The sequence below is a fragment of the Oncorhynchus mykiss genome, chromosome 23 (genome assembly GCF_013265735.2).
Source record: "Oncorhynchus mykiss isolate Arlee chromosome 23, USDA_OmykA_1.1, whole genome shotgun sequence".
In the NCBI taxonomy this organism is placed as follows: domain Eukaryota; kingdom Metazoa; phylum Chordata; class Actinopteri; order Salmoniformes; family Salmonidae; genus Oncorhynchus; species Oncorhynchus mykiss.
This window is the reverse complement of record NC_048587.1, coordinates 34,173,021-34,197,325: the sequence shown is the minus strand read 5'-3', so window position 1 is coordinate 34,197,325 and position 24,305 is coordinate 34,173,021. Positions and strand designations below refer to the sequence as shown.

The 24,305-nt window shown below is 41.1% G+C and overlaps 1 protein-coding gene across 33 annotated transcripts in view; it reads left to right on the top strand.

Moving 5' to 3' along the window:
* Positions 1 to 20,270, top strand: part of kcnma1a (potassium large conductance calcium-activated channel, subfamily M, alpha member 1a) — a 292,474-nt gene extending 272,204 nt beyond the window's left edge. For 15 of the 33 annotated variants that reach the window (XM_036960270.1, XM_036960268.1, XM_036960271.1 and 12 more), the window contains 8 exons: positions 923 to 1,036; positions 2,800 to 2,883; positions 4,550 to 4,680; positions 9,600 to 9,794; positions 10,323 to 10,441; positions 12,473 to 12,697; positions 14,074 to 14,102; positions 15,185 to 20,270. In XM_036960270.1, coding sequence (XP_036816165.1) covers positions 923 to 1,036; positions 2,800 to 2,883; positions 4,550 to 4,680; positions 9,600 to 9,794; positions 10,323 to 10,441; positions 12,473 to 12,697; positions 14,074 to 14,102; positions 15,185 to 15,336 — 1,049 coding nt within the window. In that variant the 3' untranslated portion in view covers positions 15,337 to 20,270. Of the gene's footprint in view, positions 1 to 922; positions 1,037 to 2,799; positions 2,884 to 4,549; positions 4,681 to 9,599; positions 9,795 to 10,322; positions 10,442 to 12,472; positions 12,702 to 14,073; positions 14,103 to 15,184 lie in introns of those variants that run through there. The other 18 variants (XM_036960273.1, XM_036960272.1, XM_036960279.1 and 15 more) reach the window with 4 other exon arrangements.
* The last annotated feature ends 4,035 nt before the right edge of the window (positions 20,271 to 24,305 follow it).

Here is a 24,305-nt window from a genome sequence, read left to right as displayed (position 1 = left end):
GAATATATTCCCGTCGTGCGTTGTTTTGTCGCTGCTGTGCTGTAGAACTATGAGGTGGCGTTTTGCTTCAGTCAGCACTAAATGATGGATGTCACAACACAGGTCATGCATTATGTATCACACATTACTGATTTAAGGCATTTGTGTCACTTTGAGGAAATGCAAAAATGTGAAGTCATGTGAATTCATACCCATCACTCGCCTCTTGTATTTCATGGTCGAGAATCGCACAGTTATTTTCCCGATAAAAGGTTTTCAGGATCCACTTTGCCAATTTTATGGTAACAAAATGAAGCACATATAAAATGTATGGAAGGAAGGCAGGTTGATGGAAGGATGCGAATGCTAAATGTGTCTCTCAGCTGACCCCTAAAAGCACAATATCCATATTGACATTTTTAGGAAGCGCCTGCTTCATTTTCCCCGTCCCTGTCTACACATCTTTCAATCTGCACTTCTGAACAATACAAAGAGCCCATCTCAGTCAGTAAGCCCAGCAGCTTTTACTGAATAGTCTAGTGTTACTAAGTTATAGTGGCATTTGACAGACTGTGTCAATCAACATACTTTGTTTTTTTCGATTATAGTTGACAGTTTTTTCTACAAAATGACATATAACCTTTTCAATCACCGAAGCTGAGGTATGTGATTTGTGAAGTGATATCAGTGTGATATCTCACGGTTTGGTGTATTTCTCTCTGTGTTGTAATATTACATCTCATTGTCTTGTATCTGTCTGTATTGTTGTTTCTCTGTGCCATCGCTTTCAACAATGGAATATATCATGGTTTTGTGTCAGTCTGTGTATAAATATATATTTTTCTGTGTGATGTAGGTTTCGGTACATCTTGTTTTGTGGGTATCTAGCTCTTGCTGTTAGTTTCAACGGTTTTGTGTGCATCTTTCTGTGTGCTCTGTGTAGGTTTCACGCCTCCTGGAATGGACCGGTCCTCTCCAGACAGCAGTCCAGTACATGGTTTAGTACGCCAGGCCTCCGTCACCACCGGCGCCAACATCCCCATCATCACTGAACTAGGTGAGACACACAACTGACCAACTGACCATTTACTACTGGTAGATCCCAGCGGGTAAAACACATTGAAACAATGTCATAATGATGTCATTTCAACCACTTTCTGGTTGTTGTGATGTCATTTCAACCACTTTCTGGTTGTTGTGATGTCATTTCAACCACTTTCTGGTTGTTGTGATGTCATTTCAACCACTTTCTGGTTGTTGTGATGTCATTTCAACCACTTTCTGGTTGTTGTGATGTCATTTCAACCACTTTCTGGTTGTTGTGATGTCATTTCAACCACTTTCTGGTTGTTGTGATGTCATTTGCCTGTTGGGAAAATATTGTGACATTGTACACAGAGTTTGGCCAACTCACTTAGAGATATAGAATCTTCAGGTCTGCCATGTTGGCTCCAACAGCTCAGTGGACATTCTTTTGCATTCTGCTTAGAATGCAGGTTTGGATGTTTTTTGTTTTGGAACGTTCGATGCCAATGTGGAGGTTAGTTGGCCGAACTCTTTATTTTCTATGGCTGTGATGACTAATTCTAGCGATATGTTGACGATAAAGATGAACGATTAGTGACTTTGGCTGAGATTTATATGGATTTAGATACAAAACTGAGCATTTGTTGTCATTTCAAATGTCACTCTCTTTGTGTAAGTTCTAGCTGAGATGTCTCGTTACGAAGTCAGAACACTCTCACTTCTTCCAGGTCCCATTTGTCCATTAACAGCCTGATGGAGAGGGAGAGAGTAAAAAGAGAGTGCGAGAGGAAGCTAAGAAGTGCCACAGTAGCAAAATGGGTGCATTTAATAATAACAATGGCGCTGGCTGTATTCTCTAGTATTCCATGTGGTCCAGGGGACTCATGAAAGTTTCACATCTCTGAGGGTTTTTAAAGCACCAGAGACCAGGGCCACTAGAGCCACTCTATCACCCCTGAATAAAGCACTAGAGACCGGCCACTCTGTCTCTATCTCTCCCCTCTGACCCAATTAGAAAGCAGTGAGGCGTGAGGAGGCTAAGAGATGGATGGAGGCACAGATAGAGACAGGGACATGAAGCACCATGAATGTTTTCTCACCTCTCTTTCTTCAAACTCTTGAGTACTACACATGTAATCAACAAAACAAGTGTAGCTATTCATGTTTTTCTTGCGGTATTTGGTTGGATATGAATTAATTGCACAGGTCTGTTTTGATTTGGAATACTTTCAGCTATGTTTGATTTAGAATAATTCTACCCCCACATATAGTGTCAGGCCCTGGTTATTAGTACGAGCATCACTAACATTGTCATCCTCCTCTCTGAGAGTAGAAAGATAGGACAGTGGGGCACATCAGTCTCGGGAACTAGACACTATAATTGTAGTGTCAATGTTGTCAGTTTACAGCACCATAGTCAAGATGCAAGTCTAATGGAAAATGTTAAGAAGCTGGCTGAATTGCAAGATCAATTTGATGGAGTCACATAAAGTTGGTTTATGTATACAACACTGTAAATCCCTTTGGTGTCTTAAAAGCCGTACAAATTGGCAATTTGTGTTTTAGTGGTATGGTTCAGTCGCATCTGAGCTATGTACTTTCATCTCTGGTGCCGTAGTTGCATGTCATGGACAACCATGGCTACCTTTACATACAGTCAGTGTCTAATCCTGTGGTTGACATGATGCGTGGTCTCAGACAGAACTGCCTTTCTTTCTCTCTTCTCTTTGAAGCTGTTCCAATAACGACCCTATCTCTCCCCCCTCTGCTCTCCACACGTCTTACTGTCATTAGCTAAACCTGGCAAAATACTGCCTTTGGTTTCATTCAGTCAGGAAAAAAACTGTGGAATCAACATACAAATGATAACTGAGCTGGGTAAGCCAGGCTTTTGTCCTCCGCTCGCTGCCGTCCGATCTTTCGTTCTTTTGTTCTCTCTCTCTCTCCCCCACCCCCCTCTCTCTATCTCTATCATCTTGTCTTGATGTATCTGGCTGCAGCCGAGGTCCTCGCTGGCTGCTCCCATGGCTTCACTTTGAACACATGTTTTATTTTTAATTCTCGGTTTCTGGTTGAAAAATGGACTGTCTTGTTTTGGCCTTTTATTTAATGATTTTTTTCCGTGGTGTTTTTATTTTTTTCCCGTTTATTTTTTTTTTCAGAGCATCGTTCCGGCACTTTGATCATTGCTCGGTCTGTCCTTGTGGCTGTTTCATAGCACACACCCCACTCCCGCCCCCAACCCCTCCCTCAACACCCCACCACCTCCCGGTTCAGTCTCTTTGGCCTGGGCCCGTTTGCATCATCAGCCCCCTTGTCTGGTTGACTGACATGTCTGTTCCTCTGCAGCACAGAGGAAGCCTGGGAAGAAATCATATTTCAAAAAACTATAGATCAAACCTTCCCTTTAAGATGTTTATTTTTATTTATTTTTGGGGTTGTTACTTCTTCTTTTTTTTTACCTAAGCCTAGATGTTGAAGGAGTCAAAGAACGCCTTGTGTTGTGTGAAGCCTCTTTTCAAATGCAGTTGGATCTCAGGCTCTTGTCCGCTGGTGCTAGAAAGAGAACCCTCTCATCTGAGGTTAAATAAAGACCAGAAGGTTCTACTAGGGAAAGTCATATTTACGAATGGTCGAAAAAAAGTTTGTTTTTATATGGTTTCATCTTGTGTTCATTTCCTCTGGTTAGCAATATTCTACACAGTATAGAAAGTGATTGTTCTACCCTGGCCATGTTATGATTTTAACTTTTTTCATCATTAACAATTTCAGAATGTCGTATTACTCCGATCTTTAAAAGCAGGCTGTGGCTATGTGAATTTACCACACAGCTCGATGTTATTATTGTTGTTTTAAATAATCATTTGACTTTCAGGAAAAGGTAATTACCTCAATATCTCAATAGGTGACGATGTGACCACACATTTTCTTATCTGAGATATCACTAAAGCTTTAAAATGCATGTTACATTACGTGCATGATCTTCTCACCTGAACAATATCATCTTGAATATAAAAAACACAATATGTTGGATTGAGGTGTTTCACACAACTAGGTAAAATCCATGTCCTGAATGCAATTACAGAAATGGTTTGTTCATGACGGAATGTACTGTGCATCTACCATGAATGCCAAATCCATAACGCTTTGGTTCAAACACCACTATCTATTCTATACCTCCAGACCTGAGACCTGTGAGAATATATGCCCTTGAGTCATAGAAGGATCCGTAAGTGTCTTCCTCTAATATAGTGAATGATTCTGTTCCGGTCAGGGCCTAAGACTGGGTGTAGACTAGGAACATTAACACAGGTTTCCAACTAGGAATATTGGTTTATATTGACTCAATGGGTCACAAAAACACTCTAAAATCGAACAACGCTTCACAGTTCACCAACACAAAAGTGCCCTAGCTAAGTCACCCAGCGATTCTCTACTTCTCTGGTCCTCAGGTGTGTGTGTGGGTGTGTGTTTGGCATGCTGTGCTGTGTCCTCCTTGCCCTCTCTCTCTCTCTGACTGTGTTTTGGGTCTCCCCTCTCTCAGTGAACGACTCCAACGTTCAGTTCCTGGACCAAGATGATGATGATGACCCTGACACAGAGCTGTACCTGACACAGCCCTTCGCCTGCGGAACTGCCTTCGCTGTCAGCGTGCTGGACTCTCTCATGAGTGCAGTGAGTAGACAATACTAAGTACACGCTACTCAGTTTACACAGTTCTTAGTATGCACTAGATCATTTATCCTGTTTATCCTTTATTTAATCCAACATCATACTAAATGTCTCTCATGTACGGGGTAGAAGTCGCCAGGAGACCTTTATGTAAAATTGAAGTCTATATTTGATCGATATTTAAATATATATTTAATTCATATTTGAATTAATATTTTATTTAGGTAGGCTGCAACATGCAGCAGTCAAGGGCTTGAAGTGATTCTGAGTCTTTCATACAAGATGACAGCAGCCACAGGACAATACACATATAGTGGGTTTACTATAAGACGTGCATACTTAACTAAGTACTGTATACTAAGGACTGTAAACTCAGTAGTGTATACTTGGTAATGTCTACTCACCTGCACCCATGTCTGCTGTCTCTAATGCTGGTTACACGCACGCAGGCGCACACACACACACACACACACACACACACACACACACACACACACACACACACACACACACACACACACACACATACAGAGAGAATAAAGGGGTAAACTTAAAGGATGTGGTAGCATCATAAGATCTGCTCAGCGCGGTAGCAATACGGAGTAGGCAGAAGTTGGTAAATGAAATGCCACAATGATCAGACAGCACTGCCAGCTCCACTGACATCAAAAGGGAAGTTGTTGCCACCACTCCTCAAATAAAGTGTCACGAAACGAACTTTCAAGGGGCTTATTAGATCTTTTAACAAGGTACAGTACCAGTCAAAAGTTTGGACACACCTACTCATTCAAGGATTTTTCTTTATTTTACTATTTTCTACATTGTAGAATAATAGTGAAGACATCAAAACTGTGAAATAACACATATGGAATCATGTAGTAGCCAAAAAAGTGTTACACAAATCAAAATATATTTTATATTTGAGATTCTTCAAAGTAGCCACCAATTGCCTTGATGACAGCTTTTCACACTCTTGGCATTCTCTCAACCAGCTTTATGAGGTAGTCACCTGGAATGCATTTTACAGGTGTGCCTTGTAAAAATGTGCTGAGGTTCCCTCTAATGGCACATATGACACGCAAGGTGGGCCTTCAAAACACTTTCCTCTTCCAACAATGTCAGCCCTTTTCCGAAGATACGGAAAAAGTATTATCTTGTGACTTCGTTCCAACCATCGCTACTCCCCTTTGGTGCTGTGATGGCTTAATTCCAGCTTGTCACATCATGAGTGAGGTTAGAGGAGAGCTGAGTAGCCTTCACACACACACTGGCTGTGGTAAGAGGTGAGGGTGGCTAATAGACAGCGCTCATCCATCGTGGTTCTCCACAGAGCTGTCAGGAGCCTGGGGAGAAGAGCTGCCACTCAGGGCGTGACTTACAGTCATATACGTTTTTACTTATGGGTGGTCTCGGAAATCGAACCCACTACCTTGGTGTTACAAGTGCCATGCTCTACCAACTGCCCTGCAAAGTACCATTGTTATTAACGTTATCAAGCCGCTCTCTGCCATAGTGGTGCCCAAAAGTTGTGATAAACCCAGTCATTTTTAACAGCGGCTAATGACTATTTCGCTTAAATTGCACTATAGCAGCCTGGAAATACAATGACATTGTTAAAGTAGGCAAATATTTAGTAGGAAAAAAGTTTATCATTATCATGTCGTAAAATGTACTTTAGACAGATGGCAATGTTGTCATTAGCTAGTAAAATGTGTGTATAAAATAAAATAAAATGGTCTCGACTCAATCTATGCTAGCTAGCTAACATTATACTGCATCTAAAGTCATTCTGCCGACATCAAAATGATGACAAAAGGTTTTCCAGAAATGATTTTCCTCCTTTAGAAATGTCATTGTATTTCCAAGCCACTCTAATGCACTTATAATTATATATATATTATATATATCTATTATTATATTATATATTATATATCTTCTTATAATTATATATCTTCGTTAGTGGCAATTGACAATGCATTGACTAGAATGCTCAGGCGGGCATCAGTCATTGAATGAATGTTCAAAACAATATTGTGAAAAAATGTGCAATAGGAACTCTGTGTTCCATGAAGTGCAAACGTGGACTTTAGGGGCTCTATTTTCGGCTGGCGTTAAGCCAGTGAAATTGTCAAACACACGCTCGTTTTGACCTGTTAAAGCATAGCGCCAGATTGGTCATTTACCTGTTTTATATGAGCTTGCTTGCGTGGGAGGGGTGGCAATATCTGGGGACATTTAAGACCAACCAAAAGCTGGTTTTAGCTGTAACGAGGTTGGTTATGACATGGATTTTGACAAGGGAAGCACAGGCTATCCAGCCGTGTCACACAGTGCCCATATACGAATGGAAGTTTGTGCTTTTTGTGCCCGTAAACCTCATATTTAGAAACAAATAGTTTTTTCCCATTTCGTTTCATGTCATTAAAAAACAAGCATAGCCTCCCTTCTTCTCAGTGAAGGCGTTTTTTTTGTCCCGACCAATGCATTCGCCAAGTAGTCAAGATCGATAAAGGGTTTGGCTTGTGACCCAGCTGGCAATGAGGAATCGGCCCAGAAGCGGCCTTCTTCCAGGGGGCTGGAACTGATTGAATCGGCATGGAATCGGCTGTCGGACTAGGCCCAGAATCAATATGAATGACTGCCCAGAATCGGCCTTAAGTACATCAGGCTGTTTCTGTCTACCGGAATTCAGCCAACTTTGCCAGCATCTTACCAGAATCCCCCCAGAAGCGGCCCGATGCAAATTTAAATAGATGTATACACAACTACCCCATTTAGTAATTTTAAATATTACTATTATACATTTTATACATACAAATTATGAACGTGTCAGCGTGCATGCGCCTGGCCCGCCACAGGAGTCTCTACAGTGCAATGGGACAAGGACATCCCGGCCGGCCAAACCCTGCCCTAACTCAGACGACGCTGGTCCAATTGTGCATCGCCTCATGGGTTTCCCGGTCGCGGCCAGCACGGGTCTCGAAACAGCATCTGTAGCAACACAGTTTGCACTGCGATGCAGTGTCTTAGACCGCTGCGCCTCTCGGTAGGCTCTATCAACAAAGTATCAAAATACTAAAATACTGCACAGGACTCTTAAAGAATTTCATTTAATGTTAATTGTATTTTTTGATCACAGAAACAATGAGAAAATCTGGAAAAATAATAAAAGATTAATTATATAAAGCAGCCCGTGTAATCATCTGCCAGAGAGTAGCTTCAATTGCCCGAGTCCCAAGAAATACATTTGGGCCAGATAACTCTCACCGAAATCGGCCCGAGCCCCAAGTAATACATTTGGGCCAGATAACTCACACCGGAATCGTCCCGAGCTCAATCCTAGCCATAAGTAATACTGCTGAAGGCGGCCCAGACTCGGGCCACATCACATCAACCGAATCTGACTCTCACCCGGAATCGGCCCAGATCCACTGTGCTAGCTGGGGAGACTGCTTTGAAATGAATCTTAATCACCAAAGCTTTATTAAAATATTAAGTTTGGCAGCGGCAAAACAGTGAGTGGACATCCCCTTTTTATCTATGTAGGCTATTACATTTTTTTGCCCATCTCCTGGTCTTATTTTGGATGTGTGTAAAAACCCCTCCTTGTAGGCTACATGTCCATATGCCCATCATGGAACGAGAGATAAGATTATCCGGTAACACTCATATTTAAAAACATTGTAGTTATTTTCCTGTAACAATTGCTTGTTTGCCATTTAGTTTAATTAAAAACCAAGCCCTCGGTAGGCTAGCCTTACCCTACTTTAACGAAAGCTGGTTTCACAATAATGCGTCGGATGTATTTGTTATCCTGGCCATGCATTAGAAGTAGCCTATCCATAAAAGGTTTCTAAATGGTCTACTCTTCATGCTTTTGCATTATTCACAGTTCAGATAAGCAAGTCCTAAATAAGGCAAGTCTTATTTTACAATGCCGGCCTACATATTGAACAAACACTGGATGTTTGTTTTTTTACTGTTGCGATCAGTTGTTACTGTAGCCTATGCAATATAATAAACTGTATAATCAATTGACAATGGACTCGGACAAGAATATTCCTTGCCCCCAGACGAGTAGATGACAACGCAAAGACCATCAATAACCTACAGAACTTGAGACAAACACATACAATATTAAGCAATGGAACACCTTGATTGGCCAGTTAGTGGCCAAGCCCAAGTCACACCTATGACAGGCCTTTCGGGCCACCAGCAGGTATTGCGCTCATAATAACGTCTGTGAAAACACATTCCCAGTCCTACAGCGCTACCGCCAGCACTTAGATTTACTATTGCGTTAGGTTTGTTAAAATAGAGCACTAGAGCTTCTATTCTGCTATTGTATTTCTATACCTGTTGGAACAATATGCATTATCAACATGCTTGCTCCAGCTTTTTAATGTATTTTATTAAAGGAGTAATGGTATTGATGTGAAACCTGCAAAACCAGTCTATGAGGAGAAGTTGAGTAGAAGTTGTTTTGGTAAGCAAGTCTGGTGAATGAATGTCAAATGGAACTAGTTCCGGTACAAGAAAACTTTTTTCTGTAATTGGTCTGCCCTGTCTCCTCACCTTTCTGTCTGGCCTGTATGAAGAGACAGGCCCGGGGTCTAGATAACATGGTCCACTCCATGTCTCTCTCTAAACATCCCTATTTCTCGATTTTTCTCTCCTCATCCCTCCTCATCTTTCCTAATTTCTCTCCCATCTCTCCCTATCCCCTCCCCCCACTTCTCTTCATGCCTCCCATCCCTCTCTCCCATCCCTTTCTCCTCATCATTCTCCCTCCCTCCCTATCATCCAAACCTCTCCTCATTCTTCCCCATCTCTCCCCTTCTCCATCTGCCACATATCCTCTACCGTTGTGGCTCTAATGGCGTATCCTTACTTACGGATCTCACATCCTCTTATGTCCGCAGACATACTTCAACGATAATATCCTCACCCTGATCCGGACGCTGGTGACTGGGGGAGCCACCCCGGAGCTAGAGGCTCTATTGGCCGAAGAGAACGCCCTGCGAGGGGGCTACAGCACGCCACAGACACTGGCCAACCGAGACAGGTGTCGTGTAGCCCAGCTAGCCCTCTATGACGGGCCCTTTGCCGACTTGGGGGTAAGTGGATGTTTAAACCGAGCGGACACATTTTGGCACTCCCCAGTAGCACCCAATCCTGCCTGCCTGCCTCCTAGCGGCACTTAATACAAAGTGAAGAACAGAGAACACGCAAGAGGGGATCTGTTAAGGAGGAGGAAGGGAGGGTTCTAGTGTGTGTTATGGAAAGGAATAATGCAGCTGTCTGAGAATATCCCATGAGTTATTTTACTTTTTCATTTATCAGTGTATTGTTTATATGTCTTGTGTTAAATGTTTTACAGTTGTTGTCAATAGTGCTTCAGATTCTGAAGGGGCCATATTCTGAAGGGCCATGTCACAAAGTGAAAGGATGTTGTTCTGTGTCATTTCCTGCATGATTTAAATGTCCTTTACACTGTATATTGTTATCTCCACAAAAACACCCAGCAGAACTTATCAAGGGCACTGCAGTTTGACATTTGCAAAGACTTGAATTATTTTGTCACTTAGATAAATGATTATTAGAAAACACACCCTGATGTTTTTTTGTTATTTGTTGTTTTTCAGGATGGCGGTTGCTATGGAGATTTGTTTTGTAAAGCGTTGAAGACGTACAACATGTTGTGCTTCGGAATATACAGATTGAGAGACGCTCACCTCGCCACGCCTAGCCAGTGTACCAAACGGTGAGACCGTCGCTGTGTATCTTTAACATCCATCTCTCTCACCTCTCAAGGCAGTTAGTGCCACAACATTAGCTGTTTTAATATCAGCAATTGTATGATTGTCAGTGGTGGAAAAAATACTTAATTGTCCTACTTGAGTAAAAGTAAAGATACATTAATAGAAATTGACTCAAGTAAAAGTCACCCAGTAAAATACTACTTGAGTAAAAGTTTAACAGTATTTGGTTTTAAATATACTTAAGTATCAAAAGTAAATGGAATTGCTAAAATGTACTTAAGTATCAAAAGTAAAAGTATAAACCATTTCAAATTCTTTATATTAAGCCAACCAGACGGCACAATTTTTTTAAATTTTTTTTATTGACGGATAGCCAGGGCCACACCAACGTTCAGACATAATTTAAAAACAAAGCATTTGTGGTTTAGTTAGTCAGCCAGATCAGAGGCAGTAGGGATGAGGCAGCAGGGAAGTTATCTTGATAAGTGTGTTAATTGGACCATTTTCCTGTCAAAATGTAGAGTACTTTTGGGTGTCAGGGAAAATGTATGGAGTAAAAATTACATTATTTTCTTTAGGAATGTAGTGAAGTAAAAGTTGGCAAAAATATAAATAGTAAAGTACTTAAGTATTTGTACCCCCAACACTCCATCTATTTTGTGCATGACACAAGGAAGGAAAGGAGGAAAAAGAGGGAGGCTTGCAAGCCGAAGAACACCATCCCAGCCATGAAGCACGGGGGTGGCAGCATCATGCTGTGGGGGTGCTTTGCTGCAGGGGGGATTGATGCACTTCACAAAATAGATGGCATCATGACGAGGAAAATGATGTGGATATATTGAAGCAACATCTCAAGACATCACGCAAATGGATCTTCCAAATGGACAATGACCCCAAGCATTCTTCCAAAGTTGTGGCAAAATGGCTTAAAGACAACAAAGTCAAGGTATTGGAGTGGCCATCACAAAGCCCTGATCTCAATCCCATAGAAAATTTGTGGGGAGAACCTAAAAAGTGTGTGCGAGCAAGGAGGCCTACAAACCCAACTCAGTTACACCATCTCTGTCAGGAGGAATGGGCCAAAATTCACCCAACGTATTGTGGGAAGCTTGTTTGACCCAAGTTAAACTATTTAAAGGCAATGCTACCAAATACACATGATGTAAGAAGTGTCTGTCTCATGACATTGTCATAAATTGGGTCACCCTGTAGGCTCCAGAACAGGCCACAGAGGCTATAGACTCTCTACCGTATAGGCTACATGATTTGATGGAGTGTTGGGGAAGCGCCACAGTGCTGCGTCTCAGAACCATGGAGAGGTGGGCTGGGCATGGACAAGATAGATATTTTGAGCCCCTGTCGTTGTCAAAGTGGGCACTGCTTATCATGGAACGGCATCAAATGCAAATCAAACTTTATTTGTCACATCCACCGAATACAACAAGTCTAGACCTTACCACACGATGCTTACTTACAAGCTCTTAACAAACAGTGCAGTTCAAGAAGAGTTAAGAAAATATTTACCAACTAAAGTAAAAAAAAATGTTTTTAAGTAACACAATAAAATAACAATAACGAGTCTACATACAGGGGGTATCGGTACCGAGTCAATGTGCGGGGGTACAGGTTTGTTGAGGTAATTTGTACATGTTGGTAGGGGTGAAGTGACTATGCATAAATAATAATCAGTGAGTAGCAGCATTGTACAAAACAAATGGGGGGGTTCAATGTAAATAGTCCGGTGGCCGTTTGATTAATTGTATTAGTTGGAGGTGCGTCTTGGTCAGTTTAGCCCGCAAAATGCCGCCATCTTCAATCTGCCACTCTAGGTTGGCTGCCTAATCATGCTTAATGGGCGGGCTGGCCCTGCCTTCAGGGCAGAGAAGCATTTTGATTTGAAGTAAATAGTTTTTTCAAATCTTTTAACTGATTAGTTTTCAACCCCACCCTGTTAACTTTCTATTTTGCAAATAGACACTGACTATACAGTATTGTTTGGTTCTCTCTTCCACTAACTACTGTCCTGTATACAGGTATGTGATCACCAACCCTCCGTATGAGTTTGAGCTGGTCCCCACAGACCTGATCTTCTGCCTGATGCAGTTTGACCACAACGCGGGCCAGTCCCGGGCCAGCCTCTCCCACAGCTCTCACTCCTCCCATTCCTCCAGCAAAAAGAGCTCGTCCGTCCACTCCATCCCCACCACCAACCGGCAGAACCGCAGCAGCAAGGCCCGGGAGGCCGGCCACAAACAGAAGTAGGTGGATGAGATGTTTGTTATGTGTGTGTATGTCAGTCTGTGTTTGCTCGGGCATGAGTAGTATGTGGTGCCGATCGAAGTTTGGTGTGGGTGTTGTGTCTATGTAGGGTTGTGGCCAGAGTGTGTTTGAGCGCGTGGGTGAGACACTGTTTGGGTCAATTATCCATATCTGTGTGTTTGTTGGGGTTTGTGTTTTGTTTGTGAGATTCTGTGCTCAATGTCCACATCATGTTTGTTGCAATTTTTGCTCTATAACCATCAGCATGTGGTCCTTGCTCTCAGCCTGCCTCCATAGCTACCATGATCTCATTAATGGAAACGTTGATGTGCATTATTTTCACAAATAATATTGGTAGAGCAAAAGAAAACACTTCTTATTTCCCGCTGACCTCATTGAACCTGTATTTGAGCGTTCATTTAAGAACTCAAGATACCACTGAAAGAAGATGAGGAACCTTGACATAGAAAGACCTCTCATATGTTGTCTTGCTACAAAGCCGGTGACCGGTATGCCAGCTATTTTTTGCTAGATCGGTTAGTTTCTATACGACACAATAATTTGACTCGTATTGGGATAGCCTTCTTATATGTTGGTATTTGTACAAACAGTATGGCATGGTTATGGATTTAACGTGACACGATTTAAATAGACAAAACTTTGCAGGTTGTCTATGAATGAGAAACATCATTCGACCATCTGTGTGGACATCTGTCTGGTTATTGTGTCTGTTCTGTGTCATCGCATGTCCATGTTCCTAGTTCTCAATCTCAAATGCTTATTTTTAGTTCTGTTTTTAATTTTGATATATTTTCCATAGTATGGAATAAGACAATATATACATTAAGTTATATTGAGCGATAAGTCATTATTTTAAAGCTACTCAGAGAATTTGATTATAATGGTGATATATCATGCTACCAACACCACTCCCTGAACCGTGTTAGATGTTTTAAGTTCATTCTTAAGAGGAAATACAACAGATGAATTGTAATGTCTTAGTGTCCTTTTAAATGTTCCTTAGCATTTACCTTCATTTCCTCTTCAACATTGCATGTTAGGAAAGTGAATTGTAGTTGTTCAGTATCTTGAAACGTAGAAAGGGATAAGGGAACATCTGACAAGTAGGGTCAGGGTCAATTAGTAAACTGAAATAACATAAAACATACAAAAGTGAAGAAAAAAAAAATATTTTGGCTATGGGGCCTCGTATTAGAAAATAGGATTTTGGTTTGATAAATTGCAGACAGTGTCAGTGCTTACATAGAGTACAGCAAGAGATCCAGTCATATCAGTGATTGTGTTTTAGACGTGTTATTTGCCTTGTAGATTGTAATACCATACTTAATTAGATTACCTACTTCTCTTTCTGAAGTGCAACAAGGATGAATAGAATGAGCCAAGGTATGCAAGTTAACGATTCTGCATGTCCTACTATTACTATAGCACCCTTAACGTGGGGTTCTAATCATAACTTTGTCCCTGTGGAGATTGTTATGACAAGGGGAGGTTTTGTAGTGTTTTTGTTATTTTCCTGTACGGATAAGTCATCACGCCTCAGTTTAAGTTTTGCTTTCAAACAACGGAAAGCAAAATGGCTGCTGCTGCCTCTGCCCTCTCCCTGTCATGCCCAGGACCATCTCTGCACTGCATGAGGTCCAACCTTTCTCCTCTACTTATCTTTCTGTTTTACCTCCTTGACACCTTAATTCACCTGATGATGATTTTTCTTAGTTTTCTCTAGACAGAGCCTCTATTTTGTATAATTTCATTATTATTTATCATGTTTTTTAGTTTGCTTTATTTCAGCTTGAGACAAATTGCATTGTGTGAAAGGTCTGTGTGTTTGCACATATTCTTTCCTATTGAATGCGATCAGATGACTGATGTTGTCCAAGTGTTGGAAATACGTTGTAATCCACATTCAGTATTACTCTATCAACTAGAGCCACAGAGACAAGGTGTTTCCTATCACGGACGATGTAACACACTTAACACAAACTGTCGATGCTACCTAAAGATCATAGCCCGGGTATCGATATGAGTAGGCTCGAAATCTCAAACTGACACCTCCCCGAAATGGGAAGGCATGACAAATATGAAGTCTAAATTGCAGAGGTATATGAGGCATTAAGTTGTGCACTCATAACCCTGTGGTGGTTTTAGACGATAGACATCTTACTTCACCTTAGTTTAAAACATCAAATGCTTGTTCTGTAACACACTAGCCGGAGTACTAAGCTGAATGCCCACACACGCTCACATTCACACAGACACACATGCACACACTCACCAAAGTTGAAATGACTTTATCTGGAAGAAAATTAAGTAACTGATCTGAAACCTATGGTCCCTCATGGCGTTTTGGATTGGATGGTCATACATGCTATAAAAGACTGCTACTTAAACTGAGACAGTAATATATCACATGACACCATGTAGATTATTGAACACTAACATTTGGTTTTTGCCCCATCCCTCTGCAGAAAGGAAATGGTTTACAGATGAACCAGAAAATGCCTACCCACGGAACATTCAGATCAAGCCCATGAGCACTCACATGGCCAACCAAATCAACCAATACAAATCCACTAGCAGTCTGATTCCACCAATCAGAGAAGTTGAAGATGAATGCTGAAAACCAGGCCCACTTGATGACTCGTGAGAAGTCTGGATGCTCTTTCGAAAGGAGAGAAAGGGAGATGACAAACGGGGATGATGATGTTGATTCATTGGTCCTCACTCATTCTACAGATCAAGGGTTTGACATAAACACCACAACTTGAAGGGACCTCCTATGTGTATACCTTTAATGTTACTTCCATGTTCTACAATGGACAATGTTTTATTTATCAATCTTCCATAGAGATGTACATAATGACAATCAAATAAGGATTGTTCATCCCCCTAGCACTTTTTAAAATGATTTTAAGAGTTGAAAAAGAGAAGAAAAAGTACTTCCTGTCATTATTTGCAATAGTTCACATCTTTGTGTGACCACACTCCATGGCTACTGTAGCTGAGGTTACTACTGGTTGTTGGAGGATGAGGGCCGTGGCAGTTTTCTCATCACAATATCATAACATCTCCAAAAGATCCAGAAAACCGGCTGGGGTTCACCGCTCACCACTCATACTCCCTATCTGCTTCTGTTCTATTTGCACAAAAACTGACCACCTTCTTTTGCAACATGACGACTTGAAACATTGATATCGTCCCAAAACAACTACCATCACAGAAAGTGTCAGCTTTTTGGTTTGTTGATTCACTGAATGAAAGAAAAGCTGCTTGTCATTTGGAGAGATGTAATGTGGAAAGATCCATTACGTCACTGCTTAGGGTATGCTACTGTATGTCATCACACTGTTGAGTAATCAATTAATGCATTCCAGTCCTGTAGAATGGGATCATATTGAAAATCAGGTGTCTTGAGACTCAGAGTACAGTAAGAGACAGTTCTTGGATAAGCTGGCTGACAGAGTATATAGCTACGCTGTACTTACATCTGTTCTGGTGATATCACAATGAATATGGATGATAATGATGTCTATGACAGCGTTTCAAGCTCCTATCATCGCATGGTATGTCCCTGATCCCTTCTATAACAATAGAGCGCAGATGAGCACCTTAAACTGAAAACATAAAAGGGATGAAATAACAATCTTGTCCTATCCCTTATGTGCAAACATGAAAGGGGTGAATGGACAACCTTGTCTCGTCCCTGGCGAAAACATGAATGGGGTGAAAAGACAGCCTTCTCTTGCTCCTTGTGTGGACAGACAGATATGGTATGTACATGCAATGTGTGTACTGTACATGGCAGTGACGTGTCCCCTCTGTAAGAACATTGGTGGTACATCTGAGTTAAATGCACAAATTGGTATCATCATCATCTCTCCATCAGCGTGTCTGTGATGGTGGTTCAGCCTCTGGGGGAGCGTCATGTGGGATCAAGGCTACAATCATCCAAGACAAATAGGAACTAGATCTGTCTGGGGGTTGCGGATCAACTAATGAACTAAATAAACACGTTTCTATACTTAGTCACATCACCGGTAATACACCAACTATGATTGAGCTGAACATTTTTGTTACAAACATTAGCTGTGTGCCCTAAAACTTTAGGGAAAGCTTTTAAGTCCAAACCTTTGCCATGATATCTTTGGTGAAAATTGGGATTTAAGAATGAAAAAATAAGCATCTAATTTGAATGTTTTTTGTTTGATGAGACATTTGGAGAAGCAATGCCACATATTGCGTAAAATGGGCATCAATGGGTCCTCCTTTGACCAGAACCACTGCCTGGCACAGGGTTGGTAACAGAGGCAGTAAAGAGCTTGGATGTTCTCCGCTGCCAATCCTGATGCCATCATATCACCTCTAAACTCTATGTAGGTAAACGTTAGGGAAAAGCTCAATCATAGTTTGGTTTAAAACGATGCCGCTGATGACTATGAAGAAAGCTGGAGAATGCTGCCTGTGTTCTTCATGTTATGCTGGTCATGGCATCAGTGTGTGTGTTCAAAATGGACAGATTTTGTTTTGATCTTAAAGCAACCCAGACAGAGCTGCAGCCTTGGAAATGAGAGTGTATGGAGTCACAGATGATCCAACTAAAAACTAAACCTGGCTACTTTATATAAACAAACATGATTATGTTATATCCATATGAGCATACTCATTTTCTACTTATTATTACACATGACCTAATGAATAATGCTTTATGAAAGTAATCCATTTTTAATATTACCAGGCCTTTAATTGCATATAAGATTTTTATTCCCAAATTAATTGCTTTATTTAACATAATCCTACCAAAATGATGAATATAAATTCTGAAATACTTATAATTAGACATGCATCATTGAAGAACAGTATAAATCCTCTCTCCTCTTTGCAACAAAGACCATCCCTGAAAGTATAGTCATTATTAAAAGTCAATATTGTATAGGAGATTACCTAAATTTAAGCTTTTGTCTTTAACTGTTGAGTGCTCCTTAAAACGTAGATGGGCTTAGTTGAAGGATCTCTGTAGCTGTATTGATAAACCTTATCGCTGTGTATAAGACTGCTCATTTTCATCGACAAGTGAATACGAATACAGATGTGTGAGTCAAATGGAAATGGGGTAAAACAATCGCAAAAAAACTTTAGTTTCAATGGGTGTAAGTAATACCCAGACAGAGCCAATCGGAAAGGTGCATGAAGCTGGATCTGAGGCGTTCAGCCATTTGTTCTCTTCTGAGGGGGAAACTGTGTGACCTTCACTATCAATGATTGACCTAAATTAGGTCTCTTTCTAAGGAGGGATACACTGAAGTATTTATGTGCGTGTATACTGTCATTCTCCATGGACATGTTTCAAACTATGTGACAGAGAGAGATTATTAGACCATCATCAGGTTGTTTGCAGTGAACAGATAGCCATGATAATATAGACAAAAGATCATGTATTTCTAAAGACCTGTCATTCGTGAGACCCCCCCCCCCCCCCCCCTCCAAAAAAAAAAAAATCTGTCTATCTAAATATGTTGTGTAAATTCCTCCCATTATATAGATCACATGACTTTCTGAAGCAAAATGACCTAAGCTTTCTGTCTGTCTATTGGGTGTGTTGCAACTCTACTGTGGGCTCATTGACATTGTCCTGAGGTGAACTTTTGAATTGTGATTACATTGTCGTCACACTTTGTAGCAAGTAGAATTATTTTCAGAAAATATGTGAGTAAAAATCTATGTATAATTGGGTTGTTAATAATATACTTGCTAGTGTGAAAAATAAGGAATTGATATTTGATACTGACAATGACTTAATTCATTATACATAGTATTGACAAAGGACAAAATTATTATTTTGCCATATATGAAGAAAAAAAATGAAAAACTAGACTTTTGAAATTAAAGATCCTTTTCCACATTAGAACAACAAATTTGGAAAGAGCCGGTGTAATTTGACCTGGTAATATCAACCATCACAGAGATGCAGACATAGGGTAGCACCAATTCAGCAAGGCATATCACAATAAAGAGAGGACATACTTAATTTTACTGTTCTTGTTAAAATAGTTTTTTCTTATCAGGTTTACATTCCATTTTGTCAGCTCTAGTCAATTATGTTACCATAGTAATATCCATGGATTGTTTGAAACTGTCACTACTGCTTATTGATTGTTTACAGAGTTTTCTTTTTTGTATTCAGAAGTACTTAAATACCACTTTACTCAGAAATCAAATGGTACAAATCACAACCCAAAGCAGACACATACTTACAGAATAGTCCATTTCATTGTATCTAAATGTTTGTTTGTTTTTTCAATACGTGTACCCACAATTTGTGTGACTGGTTTGACTCAAACTGGGAAAAAAAATCACAACACTGGACTGAAACCTGTTCTTACATTCTAAGGTCTTTAAGCTTTATCTCTTTCCAGCGCAAATACTCCACAAATCTAAGGTACTGCTCTATACCATATCATACGTTTGTATTAGATGTTGAAGTCTTTGCAATGTACACCTCTAAAGTTTTAGAGTGTTTTGAAGTGCCATGAAAAGTGTTGTTGAACAAGCATCGTCCAGTCATTCACAGACTCACTCACTTATTCAGAATGAGTAAGGGTTGAGTTAGTTCCTCTCAGAAAGGGAAGTAAATGTATTCGAGCATGGCATCTTATACTGGCATGGGGAACATCCAAGCCATCAATGCATCCATGCCAGTAGAGTGCCAGGCAGTGCTGTAGGTCTAAAGGAGGGCCTGTTTGAAGACCCACTATAGCAAAAAGTGGCATTGAAAAGGAGGGAAGGGTACATGGGGCAGGGACACTGCTCATCAACCTTCAACATATCATGCATCTGTGTTGGTCGTACTGTCTGTAGCCTAAGGTACCTAACTTGTTGTTAGGAGACTGCAGAGAGATATGTTAAAACATGTTTGTTGTGTGGTAGAAGGTATGAATGACTGAAGGATGCACAGAGAGCACAGGCCAGGCTGTTTCATGTGCTTGAGAACACCTGTCGGTGTTTTAGTCAACTTAAGAGTCAGGACTATGAAACTTCACACATTGTTTCATATTTTTGTTAATCTATTTTCTTGCTGTAAAGGATGGATATAACTTATTTGCTGGAAAATGTACTAGATGTAATAAAATATATAATACTATGGGGGATTTAAGTCTTAACAACACATTGATATTGCAGTTGGCAATTTTGAAGTTGATTTTGATGGAGGAAAAAAAATGCAGTTTTTTTGTGGGGGGGGGGGGGGGGGTGGTGGTGGTGGGGGGCTGCCTATCAGTTCAGATGGAATTCAGGACATTGCTCTCACATGTCACATATCTGATTCTTTGGCACATGGTCATTGCAGGAATCGGGAGTTTGAAATAGCCTACTTAGTTTTGTCGAAGCGAAAATAGATATATGGAGAATTTGATGGTGCTGAGTTGATCTACCTGACTCTGTCAAATATAATCTGCTGATAAATATACTGTCTTGTACAAAAAGTTTGTACATAAATTGTACATGATTTCTTTTTGTATTTTCTCAAATTAAAATGGATGTATTTGTGTTCTAAAACTGGAACGTCTCCTCGCATTTCCTTCCAGCATTAGAAAATGTGTATATTCCATACAGTGATGCATGTTAGTCTTAAGCACTGTACAGCATTGGGAGAAAATAGACCATAGTCAATGACAATATACTAAAGTATCACAAGGTGTTAATATTCTGTTTAATAATACTTAATTCGACAAGGGGCAAATATACATACAACAATTAACATGAAACGTACACACAAAACAGCTTGTTGATTACAAGTTCTCTCCATCACAGCCTCGCCCTGGATGATGTCCTATAAGAGCAGACTATCCTAATGTTACACATTGAAATATAATTAGAACATATTAAACCTCTGTGATCCTACAGTTTCCTAGATGCTGTGTCATATACATTGACACACATAAAAAATGTAGATATTTACACTTAACAAAAATATAAACGCAAAATGTAAAGTGTTGGTTCCATGTTTCATGAGCTGAAATGAAAGATCCCAGACATTTTCCATATGCACAAATTCTCTCAAATGTTGTGCACAAATTGGTTTACATACCTGTTAGTGAGCATTTTATCCTTTGTCAAGATAATCCATCCACCTCACAGGTGTGGCGCATCAACAATCTGATTTAAACAGCATGATTATTACATAGGTGCACCTTGTCCTGAGGACAATAGAAGGCCACTCTAAAATGTGCAGTTTTGTCACACAACACAAGGCCACAGATTTTGAGGGAGTGTGCAATTGGTATGCTGACTGCAGGAATATCCACCAGAGCTGTTGCCAGAGAAATCAATGTTTATTCCTCTACCATAAGCTGCCTCCAACGTTGTTCTAGAGAATTTGTCACTAGTATGTACAACCGGCCTCACAACCACAGACCACATGTAACCATGCCAGCCCGGGACCTTTACATCTGGCTTCTTCACCTGCGACATCGTCGGGGACCAGCCACCCGGACAGCTGATGAAAAACTGAGGAGTATTTCTGTCTGTAATAAAGCCCTTTTGTGGGGAAAAACTCATTCTGATTGGCTGGGCCTGGCTCCCCAGTGGGTGGGCATATGCCCACCTAGGCCCACCCGTGGCTGCGCCCCTGCCCAGTCATGTGATATGCATAGATTAGGGACTAATTCATTATTATTTCAATTGACTTGATTTCCTTATATGAACTGTAACTCAGCAAAATTTTTGAAATTGTTGCATGTTGCATTTATATTTTTGTTCAGTATATTATATTTGTGATCCTACACAGGTACAACAAGACTAAGGGCTCTATTCAGTTTCTATCGCTGAAGCGTCGTTTCAGATTGAGCCAACATATGCAGCGTTTACCGTGAATGCAGTCTCCGCCAATGCGGAAACATTGCCTTTAAATTTACTCGATACAGATTCAATAGAGCCTCTAAATGGTGGTGATGTCTATACAACGCCCCTGTCTTTGACCTTGGCTTTCCCGAGGGATAGAGGGAGAGGAGGGGAGGAACTGAAGATGAATGTCTATTAAATTTTCCTCTATCTGTATAGCCAGTGAGACGTCAATGACCCTGTGCTCCAAGGCAAGCCACCAATCCCCTGATCCCTGCATGCTGTAGCATCATACAGGCATTACTCTTGATGTACATTTAGTGACATGCTATTACCTGCTCCATCACTTACGCCTGTCAATCGGACGGGATCCATGGTGAATGGTAAGAATGGGTCTAAGAGCACATCAGCCTCTCTTAGCTCATATATCAACGTACATGTAGTGATTGAAAATAGAATATCAGCTATGTGATGGTAAAAGGTGGTTCCATACTTCTCTTATTTATATTATGAATCATTATTGATGTTAGTTAAATCACAACGTAGAGAAATATTAGGATAAATGTATTTTTTGTTACTTTTACACCTTTTTTCTCCCCAATTTCGTGGTATCCAATTGGTAGTCACAGTCTTGTCGCTACAACTCCCGTGCGGACTCGGGAGAGGCAAAGGTCAAGAGGCATGCGTCCTCCGAAACACAACTCAAACAAGCCGCACTGCTTCTTGACAATGCCCACTTAACCCAGAAGCCAGCCGCACCAATGTGTCGGAGGAAACACTGTGCACCTGGCGACCGTGTCAGCGAGCACTGCGCCCGGCCCGCCACAGGAGGCGCTAGTGTGCAATGGGACAAGGACATCCCGGCCGGCCAAACCCTCCCCTAACCCGGTCGACGTTGGGCCAATTGTGCACCGCCCCATGGGTCTCCCGGTCGCGGCCGGCTGCAACAGGGCCTGGACTCGAACCCAGAAACTCTAGTGGCTAGCACTGTGATGCAGTGCCTTAGACCACTGCGCCACTCGGGAGGCCCCAGGAGAGATGTTAAAGTAGAAAGCAATTCCACTGTGTGTGCGTGCGTGCAGAGCTGGTCCTCCTCCTCGTCGCCTCTGAGTTGAAGTGTGTAATTTCACACTCCAACATCAAGCAGCTAAACAGAAGGAGAATATATGACCCGCATTGGCATTTGTCCTTATTTCTCTCTAAAATGTGCAAACACTATTACCCTTGGGTTATCTAAAGTGGTGCGGTGACGATTCAACGCCTGCCCGCCGCCTCTGCACTCCCTCAGCCTCGCCATCACAAGACGACAAGCTGCAGAAAGAAAAACAAGAGCGACAGAGAGAAAGGGAGATGTAGAACGAGAGAGGGGGTAGAGGGTGAGGAAAATAAAGAGACATATAAATCGAGATGGAGAGAGAGGGGGAGACTGACAAGGAAAGAGAGGAAGAAGGAGAGAGAGAGATGGGTTGGAGATGGAGCAGATGTTGGTGGCTGTGTTGATTTGTAGCCTGATAAGGGTGGCACCCAGGCGGCTGGAATTGATGGCTTGTTAGAGAGGATGGGCTCCTCTGTGAGATGTTTTCAAAATGATTGATTTACAATAAAGTGGCTCCGGGTGTGTGCACGCAGGCAGAACTGATGCAGATCGATAGAGCTGAAATTGATTGATCAGCCATTTAGCTTGGCAGTGTGTTTACTGAACGAAACCAGGCAGGAACCCCCCTTTCCCTCTATCACCTCTCAATAAAACAGAGAGAGGGAGAAACACTAGCCAACTACCTCTGGGCCTGCCTGAATATTCTGCTTACAACACAACACGAACCAGGCGATATCTGAATATGAACCATAAAAATGTAATCATACAGTAAGAGGTGCTGGTGTGAAACGTTTATGACCGTGTACTTTATTCCGCTATCAATGTGTCCCTCTGGGACTTGGAGATACAGAGATGGCAAAGCTGTCTCACCGTACCTGTTCCTTGCAAGGAACATAGGAATAATGCTGGCTCTGTCATTGTCTCTGCGTTAGGGTCTTTCTTTGTGCGCTAGATAACACGTTCTGATGTCATTTTGTACCGTGAAAAACACAGTCATTGATGTTCAGCAAAGCAACATATTTTCATCCCCCGCCACATCTGTGATCATTGACTTTTCTTAGCATTTTTGGTAACCTTTTATTCTGTTAGGGGCTGATTCAGATATAGGAAATCAATGCCTTTTTTATGCTTTTTGATTTACACACTTCTCAGTAGTTGGTATTCAAACTTACCTTATCTGAGGATGAGTGCACTGAGTAAATATGAGTCAATCCCAGAAAACACACCCGCTCTGTTAATTTATCTAAAGCCATCCCTTTAAATACTGTGTACTTGTATTTACAATTTGATTGGCACAAGACTGGAATGTAAACCTATGGAGACCATGTTCAGGATATGGAAAGATAGAGATGAAAAAATATTAGGCAGAAAAAAACACAGATTTTACACCAATATTTCTGTAAGTCGCTCTGGATAAGAATGTCTGCTAAATTACTGTAATGTACTAATGAAATGTAATTTATTCCTAAATCCTACTTCATGGAAAAATAGGGTTGGAGAGCCTTTATCCACGAACAAAAACAACAGTACTTTAATTCACTCTGAAAGTTGCCACATATTATTCAATGGTATTGTTGGAAGTAGTGTACAATAGAATTCTAATAGGGATCATGGAACTGTGTGATGATAAGGGTCTTATGCCAAACTAACGGGTTGGT